This window comes from Coccomyxa subellipsoidea (assembly GCF_000258705.1).
Source record: "Coccomyxa subellipsoidea C-169, whole genome shotgun sequence".
Taxonomy (NCBI): Eukaryota; Viridiplantae; Chlorophyta; class Trebouxiophyceae; family Coccomyxaceae; genus Coccomyxa; species Coccomyxa subellipsoidea.
Genome location: NW_005178039.1, coordinates 629,748 through 640,017, shown reverse-complemented (window position 1 = coordinate 640,017; position 10,270 = coordinate 629,748). Strand labels below are relative to the sequence as shown.

General features: G+C 54.6%; 1 protein-coding gene across 1 annotated transcript; it reads right to left on the bottom strand.

The window, feature by feature from the left end:
* Positions 1–6,944, bottom strand: COCSUDRAFT_61321 (acetyl-CoA synthetase-like protein; the record flags this gene model as incomplete). Its single annotated transcript, XM_005649565.1, has 16 exons — positions 1–24; positions 141–352; positions 476–635; positions 827–960; positions 1,113–1,290; positions 1,672–1,801; positions 2,005–2,717; positions 2,973–3,164; positions 3,366–3,595; positions 3,853–3,951; positions 4,210–4,436; positions 4,813–5,452; positions 5,718–5,993; positions 6,202–6,399; positions 6,558–6,664; positions 6,796–6,944. The coding sequence occupies 16 exons, from the start codon at positions 6,942–6,944 to the stop codon at positions 1–3; spliced, it is 3,669 nt and encodes a 1,222-aa protein (XP_005649622.1).
* Positions 6,945–10,270: the final 3,326 nt, after the last annotated feature.

Genomic DNA, 10,270 nt, shown 5'->3' with positions numbered 1-10,270 from the left:
TCAGAACCTCTTCTTCCCGTATCGCTGTCCAACACAGACTCCTCAGGGCATGACGAGGTGCCTGTGGCATTCCGCTCCTCTGTGCTCTCCTGACGATCTTTAGGCAGAGATGTTGTTGCAGCATTCAGATACTTCAGTACATCTTTGGCGGACAGTATCGGCGTGGCAGCTGTGCTGATGCCTCCTGTGCCAATCGGCTGCACCCATTCCACTGCTCCATCGCTGGACTTTAAGCAGTGAAGCGTCCCTTGTTGGCACCCAACAAGAATCTGACCTCCCGTTTCAATCCCGCCAATGAGGCACGGCGATGCGAAGACTGCTGATCCAATATCTGTCTTCCACAGCAGCTGCCCTGTGAGCACAAGCACATACCTAGTATATTTGGCTTTTCCAGGGAAGCTCTTTCGCGCATTGTCAGAAGCGAAACACTTGCATGTCAGAAGCTGATGTCAGCAGAGAGGCTGATTGTGCAGACCTGCAGCAGAGAAGGCCATGACATGGCCCTTGGCAGTCGCCGCAATGACTGAGGCAGTTTCAACTGTCACAGCCGGCGCTGCAAAGACAGGAGAGCCAAGCTGAGCACTCCATGCCAGTAAAATACCAACTTCGCTGCCCCTGCCTGCTTCTTGGTCGGCCTGTGCGCATTCACATTTTGTCGAGACGCATGTTCCAGATCACAAAAGCAGCCAGGTGGTCTGGATCAGGAAAGGCGATGTGTTCCTGTACAGATGCCATTCATGCAACGAGATGTGTGAAATAACCAAGGCTGCATTGGGTGAAATTCTTGCTTCCAAAGCGCGGGTTGGACTGTAGGAAGAAGGCAAACCTGAGGCCCGAGGCTGAAATCCCAGGCACTGAGGGTGCCGTCCAGCGCGCAGAGATACGCTCGCCTGCTGGCTGCATGGAAAGCTACCGACGCTGACACCGCCGAGCCTACATCCTGCCGCAGTATGACCTCCCCTGCACCCACTCTCACAGATCATTGCCTGGTGTGTGGGCACCGCATCAGGTGCGTGAGCACAGATGTGAGTTGGTAGCACCAGCTTGTGCTGTAGTGCAAAAGACTGAAGGGGAAAGAAGCATCGATGTAGTGCACAAAAAGTAATGGCGACCTGGGGCTCTGCAGATGTTGAGCTGGCGGCCATGTGAGGCGGCCCAGATGTACCCGAGCCAGGGGTCAGTCACGGGGGCAGCCCTTAGAGCGCCTCCAGTCTCGCAGCTGCCCACCTCCACGCCGTCCGCCGTGCGCAGAAAGCACAGACGGCCTTCGCTTTGTGCCACTGCTACATGCTGCACAGGACAATAAATAGTATACTGTATTATTGATGGCCCAAGGTTTCACAATCATGGTCTTGTGCTGCTGACAGATGCCAATCTCCCCTCTTGCAAGTGATATCAAACATTAACAAGCCATTCAATAATGTCGGCATGACACCGGAAAACAAAATCTTGGATCCACGAAGTGTGCAATGCTCTGGAACCCGAAACACCGTACCTATAGGTACAATATTGTTATTATCATTATCACCCACGTTTCCTGCCAAGAGGCAAGGTGCGTCCTGCAGACAGGCTGCAGTAGGTACATTTGGCTGCACCCAATGCAGCTCTTGCAAGAGTGAGGATATGGCTTGATGGCAGGAATAATTTCTATGGAAGCAGACACGCTCTTACCTGCAAGTCGCCAGTCAGAGTCAGGCCGCTCTCAGCACGGCCGCCAATTGTTGACCTCCACAGCGGCGTGCCGGAGGGGCCGTCAATGCACACCACGTCGCCGCCATGCGAGCAGCCCAGGACAAACCACCTGATACCACAATATAATTTGTTTGATTTGAACGTTACAGAAGCTACAAGATAGGACTTAGATGAATGTCCGCCACCAGAGCATGTGCGTGTACTTGAATTTGGCATTTTCATGATTGCACTGTGGCCCTTCTCGGCTCTACATCCAAGTTTCCAGGGAGATTCATGCTGCACTTCATTCCAATTATTCGCTTGAATGGTTACCTGAGCTGCTGTTCTCTCAGTTGCCGGCTCCCCTCACGCTCCCAGCCGCTGTGCTTGCCTGCCTGCTCTAAAGCCGCCTGCACCAGGATGACCGGCGATGCATCCACACACTCTTTCATCTCCACTCGCCATAGCACACCTCTCTCCTGTCCCTCCATTACGTCATCTCCTTGTCCCAGCCCTGAAGCATGCTGTGTCGCCTGACCTCTTTTCTTAGCCACCCTGTCTCCCTCATCCTCGGTTGAGACCCCAGCAGCTGTATGTGACCGGTGTGCTGGGGCGCCAGATTCCTCAGACGCGCTGCCGGCAAGTTGTGGAAGCTGCAGAGGAAACTGCGCGGAAGATGCAAGCGTAGCTGCGGCAGAGAAAACGCCAGAGCGCGGCCACACGCTGACGTGGCCGCCACGCTGGAGCACCATGCCGCCGAGGGCCGGCGACGGCGGAGTCAGCGTCCAGTCAGCTCTGCCCGGAGCCTGATCTGGCTCCCGCGCAGATACTCGCCGCCTCTTCCTGAGCTGCTCATGGAGTGCATCCTGCAATGGGCGGCTCTCAAGCGCGGCTGAACTCGGCGCTGCAGCCCGGCTGGGCTTCTCTTGGCTGTCTAGGTTGGGCGTTGAGTTTGTCGCGCGCATGGCTCGAAGCTGAGCAGCCAGGGTCCTTGCAGTTGGGAAGGCGGTCAGCATGCGCACATCCACACCCAGCCAGCCAGCCACCTGTGCACACACCAGCAGGATATCTCAGAATAGCACAGCGGGAGGAATTGAAGCCACAGGTGCTGCAACCATGCGGAGATTCCTGTCCAATACATGTTCCCTTTTCTAGTGATGTAGGTCTTCTCCACAGTTGGGCATCGCAAGATGACACAGTGAACAGGTGCCCACCTGTTCAAAGGACTACCATGCATTCCCCTGTGCTCAAGGTCAGGTACAAGCAAGTATGTCAGATGAGAAGAGTGCTGGTGGTGTCACCTGGGCAGCGGACAGTGAGTCTCCGCCCGCGCTCCAGAAGTCCGTGCCGGGCTCCAGAGCACGCGAGGGCAGGCCCAGAGCCGCGCTAAATGCACGCATCGCCGCCGCCTCCAACCCCCCGGGGCCGGCGAAAGGGAAGCCGTGCGGGAGAGCGGCTTGCGCTCCATCCTCTGGATGACTGATCCCTCCCAACTGCAATCACGAACAATATATATGTTTTTGTTAATCGTTTGAAGGATCGTAAGCAGCGAGCCTCCGAGCCATACCTGATGAGGTTTGTTATTCATTCCTGCCAATACTAGGAGGTGCAAGATAAAATAAACACGATGTATGGCCGCATGATAGCAATTTGCAGCGCAGCTCCACTGCATGAAGCATAACGAGGGTGCTGACCTGGGCAGCAGCAATTGAGGGTGGACCATCGATGCACTGCGCCAGGCCTGCCGGCCGTGGCAGGTCCCCCCGCTGGATCTTCCCTGCGCTGGATCTCGGCAGCGCCGGCAGCACAACAATGATTGAGGGAACGGCAGCCGTAGGCAGATAATCCATGCACCAGCTCTTCAGCTCAGAGTAGGTCTCTGTGGAAGAAGTATTCAGCTCCACGTAGGCGCAAAGACGCATGCCTGCTGAACACACACAGAGTGTCTCCAACTGCTGGATGATATCTTCATAATGTCCTCTGAAGCTTTTGAAGTCTTCCAAGAGGTGAGTACGCCACATGCAACACCTGACAACAACAGAATTTCTCCGACAGCAGAGCACAGCATGTCTGCACTTTGCTGCCCTACCACAGGAGCACGAAGATGATCAAGGTGAGGAATAAGGCGATTGAAAGGCAAATATCTCCTAATGTTGCAGAGTGGGAAACATGCACACTCACCATTGAGGGGTCCTGCAGGCCAGACAGTGGCAGCTGCTGCCACCACCCCAGGATGCGCCGCCAGACAGGCCTCAACCTCCAACGAATCGATCCTGACCCCTGCACACGAGAAACCGCACAGTCTGCAACAATCGCTGTGATGCACGGGTAGCTTTATTGTTTATGACTAAATTTTGCAGCCACAGCAATTTGAAGTAGGACACCCTGACCATCCTCACCATGGAGAGGTCTTTGATGAAGCACTAGGCTTTTGGCAAGAGACAAGCCGGATGCCCAGCAAGGTCTTGAGGATTGGAATGCCAAAGAGTCAGGTAGGTGAAGCACTGAAGCTACAAAGAGAGGTAAAGGGGCGCCTACCGCCGATCTTGACCTGGAGATCTAAGCGTCCTCTAATCTCCAGGCCATGAGGAGTGATGAGTCCCAGATCGCCCGTTCTGAAAATCTTCTGGCTGCTTGGCTGGCTGTTGGCTACAGCTGAGCAGCTCTCTTCAGATGTCTCCTCGCCCCATAGGATTTCTGCAGAAGCTGCCCGCAATTGCTCTGTTTGCATGCTGGCAAACCGCCTCCTTGTCTGTTCTGGCTGCCTGTGACATCCAAGGAACTTATTAGGCCAAAGTCATTGTTGCACCTAAGACAATACGCTGACCCTTCTCAAGTTCATTGAAGGACATGTTTTGCAGATCTTAGCACTGCCTAGCCTCCTTAATTGAGAATGATGCCATTTGTATGCAAGCCTTCTTTTGGGCTCAAAGCTTGCATCTCACATTGTCATGGCAATTGCACTTGTAGGGCGGATCACCATCATAGAAGTACTGATGCACCATACAAGCAAGATCTCCAAGACCAGTTAAGACGTTTCTCGGCTTGTCGCAAAAGGCAGTCAGCAAAGCACGCAATGGGGAAGTGATACACTTTAAACCGCAACATTGGTCACGTACTATTTGATAAAGGACACAGCACCTGAGATAGCCAGCAGAGAGGCCATCTCCCACAACACACACCTCCCCCTCCTCCCCTAAGTCCAGCACTTCTGAAGCGCTCATGCTGGTAACCGCCCCTTCTTCGCTGCTGTGCCCCCCTCCATCACCAACAGGCGCTGCAATGAACACGGCCATGTTGTCCAGCGGCCAGCCTACCGGCACTGTCTCAGTGCTTATCCCTGCATCCCCGACGCTGCTCTGCTCTTCCCCTATCCTCTCCCGCCCATCCTCCCCTCTGTCAGCTGTCACACTGTCTGCTTGCAGCCCAGCAGGATCTGGCTCATGTACAAGCGCGTCCCCGGCACTCTTAAAACTGGACTGCAATGCTGGCGGCCCCCCTTTTGCAGAAGAAATTGCAAGGTTCCCGTGCGATTGGTCCTCGGCTGTGCACAGCTGCACGCTTAGTAACGTGACTGATGGCGTGGCAGCGCCAGGGGCTGCAGAGGCGTTCCTTCGAAGCCAGGCGGTCGCATCACAGCATGTGCAGTCCGCTGCGGTCTCGGTGGAGCCGTACAGGTTCAGTATGACGGCGTGCGGCGGCAGAAATGCCTGCAGCCGGCGCAGTAATTGGGCGGGCAAGGGCTCGCCACTGGAGACCAGCAGCCTCAGGGAGGGGGGCGCTGCGGCAGAGGGCACCAACTTATTATTCATACAGATACGATGTAGGCGCAAAGGTTTAAGATAAAACCGCATTTGCATGTTTGCTGCACAGGGACAGTGGAGTATACAGACGGCGTCACAAGCTTCCTGTCCAACAGGCCAGTGTTCCCCATTGTCTGTGCAGCAGCGCTGCCATGTGTGATATTTGGTGTCCTGATTACAACATGCAGCGGAGGCGCCAAAATACAGAACACGGATGTGTTCAGGATTGATTTAGTGGCGCACCTTGCTGACCCGTGAAGTCCATGTACCGCAGAAGAGCAGCAAGCACCGTTGGCACGGAGACAAAGTGCGTCACATTTTGCTGCTGCAGTGCCTTAAAAAGGGCGCTCAAGTCATGTGAGGCCGAGGGTGGCAGGACTAGCAAGGGAACGCCCCCCAGCAGCGGCCCAAAGATCTGCCAGATGGAATCCACAAAGGTGGGAGCAGTGTGGAAGCAGGCAACGTCACCGGCTTTGAATGGGTGTGCCCGCTGCATCCATCTGAACCGGTTCACAATACCTGAAGCCAGAAAAATGCCTCACTTAGACTTGATCAAACCACTGGGGGCCACCCAGAGCTCAAGCAAATATACCACAGTTGTCTGGCGTGTCTGGCCACGGCAGCAAGCAGGGAAATTTTCATAGCTCCGCTCAATGGATCAGTGGCAGTATCATGGGCTGTCGAAGGACGATACCTTCTGTAGTGCCCAGGACAGCCTGAGGGGCACCTGTTGAGCCGGATGTGTGCATCACATAGGCAATGGATGGCGCATCGGCCTGCTCGCTCATTCCATTTTCCTGCAGATGGGTGCCCACTTCTGCGCCTGCTGTCTGACCTTCCCTGATGTCTGCTGGGTTTGCAGGGTCCAAGAGCGTGCTTGGGATCTGCAGGAGTGGGCAGCGGTCATGAGCGACAGGCCCGCAGCCTGCAAAATAGACAAAATTGCTTTCAGTTGAACTTCCTACTTCACTGAATTACTGAAGAGATCTCGTACAAGAGGTTGGAAACACTTAATGCCTAGGTAGCTGCAGGATGAAAGCCTGGTCTGACCAAGGTCAGACATCCTGGTGTTTTGCAGCCCACCATTGCAAGCCTTGTCTGCCCAGAGAATGACAGCAGGGCGCGCATCATCGAGCACAGCTGTCAGCTTGCTGGGCGGCCACCTGGCGTCCAATGGCATGAAGGCTGCCCTGCACAGAACATGGCAACATTTTGCCACATGCATGAGGCAGGCTATCAACGGGACACCATCATTGCATCTTCTTCTGATCTACTGCATTCTTGGGGAGACATTGTCAGGTGCATTGGGGCAGACTGATACCTGGCGCGGAGAGTTGCCAGCACCCCAATGACGTATGCAATGCTTGTGTCAAGGTATAGGCCCACGATCGGGGGCTGTCCTCCATCTGAGGCCGCTGTTGCTGCTCCCAAAGTTTGGCAAATGAGGCCGGAGAGCTCGGTAACCTGCATCAAATATGCTCATGTTTGGGCGTCTGGTGCACAAGGCTGACAGAATCTTTCACATGCGGTGCAAGTGCTTTTGTTTGGTACCTTTTGCCTCAGGCATTCGTACGTCCAGTCCTCTTTGTTGTCACACGGCTGCTGAACAAACACAGCCTGATGTGGCCTCTGACGAAAGGCCTCATCAAGCTCCCTCAGAAGCGCCATTTCAAGCTCGTCTGAAGGTGCCGATACGATCGCCGCCACGATCAACTTCGTCGATGCTTGCGATGTAAACACATCGTCCAACGCATGGCCTCATGCGGTGCCCATTTGCCTTGTCCAAGCAGGCTCAACTGGTGTTAGTCGGTCCAGGTATCAATGAAATAAATCCTATTGATAGCGTTTTTTGTAATTCTTGTTAACCCTTAGACTCTGACAGCCTGGAAGGGATCTGCAAGAAAACATTCAGTAGATCCCCCGTCAGCATAACCTTATTCTGGCCTGAAAATTCAACACAAATAACCGTTTGTTTACAAGTTACGACATCGGGCCCTGGATGATGCAGTCTGGTATGCTGGAAGCACGGTGCATGTTGAGACTATTTTGGGAGCGAGTGAGCGCCAAAACAGGCAACCGGGGTGGTTGGCACAGGGTTTCAGCACACAAAATTTTCAAGGCAAATTGCATCTCAACAGACCTGAGGAAAGAGCTATTGGCCAAAGGTGAGCTGCATGACGTGCAATTGGGCTGCAGCAAGCATTACGCAATATGCTGTGTCAGATTGAACAGTGCATTCATATATCAAGATAAGGACTTTTCTTGTTTTCACTTTCAGCAGCTTGAGAGTTTCTCTGGTGTGCAGGAGTATAAAATGGCTCCATTCAACTTTGCACAGAGGTCCTCCTCTCGCACAGCCATGCCCCGTGACGACCACTCAGACTTGAAGCTTGAGAAAATGGACCTGCACGCTCCTGTCAGCACGAAGGATGCAGGCCTTCCCCCCGCAGCAGGCAGATATGCGGGCAAGCCACCGCATCTTAGCGGGACCTTTGAGCCTTCCAAGGCATTCGTGCGACAGCTGGCCACCAAGTCAGAATACAGGTCCGTGCCCTGGCGTAATGCCCCCTCCGTGTACTTGTGCTACCAGGTGGACGGAGGCCGCTCGCAAACTCTTTCAGCAGGGTTCTGGAAATGTTTCGAAGCTGGGAGGGGTGCAGCACGAGGCGAAAACGTTTCACAGCACCCGTATACAGCAGATCTGCTGCAGCTAGGTAGCTCGGATGCCGCCGAGCCTCTGCACACGCCTGCGCTGGGGCGTTTGGAAGCGAACGTGTGGATTCACATACCTTGAAAAGCGTGGAACGAATCCAGATCGCTGTTTCCGAAACTCTCTCCTTACTCGTTGCAGGAGACACCTTGCTGGTCTGCTGAAGGAGCACTCCCTGGTGGAGGGAGGCGACCTGCAAGTGGCCACCTGGATCAAGGATGAGGGCTTCGACACCACCATCCCTTCAGTCATGCAGGTGGGGCACCTGACATCTCAATACCATGACCATTACGCCGATACTCTTCCCCCTTGCCTTGCCAGGCTTCCTGCTGTGTCTGTCAGGGATGAAATTGTCATGCCCACCAGCATGAAGATCCTTGGCCAGGCTTTGACGTGGCTTTGACTGCTCACAAATTCGCAGGCACTCGAGAATGCCAAGTCCAATGACCTCCTCTTCTGGGCGTCCCGGTACAACCTTTTTGTGCTGTGGTCGGCTGACCGCACCCACCCCTGGGACTCTTTGCCCGGAGCCGCCAATCACGCCACATTGGAGATCGGAAAGCAGCGCGGATCTGACTCCGAGGTGAGCTCCCAGTCAAAGCCTCATTCATTGCATGCATCAATTTGAAAGCTACTCCGACATGCATGGAGTCCAAAAGATTTCTTACGTTATGTTGTGTGAGCGCTGTGTGCTGGCCACAGGTCGTTGTGCTGCTGAATGGCAAGCCCATCACCGACTACACCTTCAAGTCTGGAGTCCTCAAAACCACGTGAACCTTCCTTGCCTTCTCCCCTCATCAATACCCTGACCTTCCTTAGCACCTTAATGCGGAGTCATCATGTGACCTCCACCCTACCTGAGCTGAAGAGCGCCTCCTTTGAGTATCGCGCCTGTAATCTGTCTGCCTACTGCCCAATGCGACATGGGCTTACCAGACCCATAAAAGCATTTCTCAAGTGAGGAATATTATCCGGTGAAAAATATTCCAATAATTTCTGGTGATTTCACCGCAGCACTCCCCTGGACTGGGAGACGCCCACAGGCAAGAGCGCGTCAGTCATGCTGGAGCTGCAGCTGAGCTCCTTCTTCGGCTACGGCAAGTCCGACGACGACTCCTACCTGGGCCTGCAGGCGCACGGCGTGCTGTGGGCTGCCAACCCCTCAGACACCCCCGTCAACTGGCCCATCGCGCCCCCCATCGTCGCCGGCAAGGTCAGCACCCCTGCTCTGCACGTCTCAGCGCCCTGTCATGTGATAGGGCGCCCCGCTTACTTTCCATCTGAGGATTCAGCGTCCAGAAGAATGTGAGATCAGCCCCCGCTCGCGCCTCCAGTCTCCTGGCAAGAGCCCAGCAGTCTTGAAGGGAGGCAGCGCCCTGGAGTTGATTCTTGCTCAATTCTTTGGACCATCTTTGCCATGCATGTCAGAGCTAGATGGTTGTTGCCATGCACACAATCTGCTACATCTATTCCCTGCTATCTGTCGACAAATAAAGCAGGAATTGACAGATCATGTGCACTCGATCCTTCACACCATGAGTTTCGGGTTTTAATTGCGCGCAGGTCAACATTGCGGGCCGCGCGGCGGCAATCGCGCCCGGCAGCGCAGACAACCTGGCGGCCTTTGCAGGCGTGTACCAGAGCCACCAGCTGCCCGAGGTTGCCGGCAAGCCCGCTGACGCCAGCTTCGAGCTCTCCATCTCCGTTGGCGCTGACGGTGCGCCCTGATGTTGACTTTTGCGCCCACAGCACATCATATTGACATGACATTCCCAATTCCGAGGAGGAGGAAACACACCAAACATGCCCAGTCGTGTTAATGTGGACCATAAGGAGCTGGCCTGACCAGCGGCTCATGAAGGCGCCTGATGGCGGGGATGCACAGACCATTGTAACAATGCTTCCATATCCAGACAAGCAGCTGCAACTTTGCATGAAGACGGACACAGTGCTCAGGGTTGTGAATTTGAAGCTGTTTTCAAGGCAATGCATTGGATTTTACAAAATGAGAAGTAAGAGGGTGGCAGAATATAATGTTTGTCGCGCTGTCAACGCGCAGGCCAGCCGGCTGTGTCGGTGAACGGAT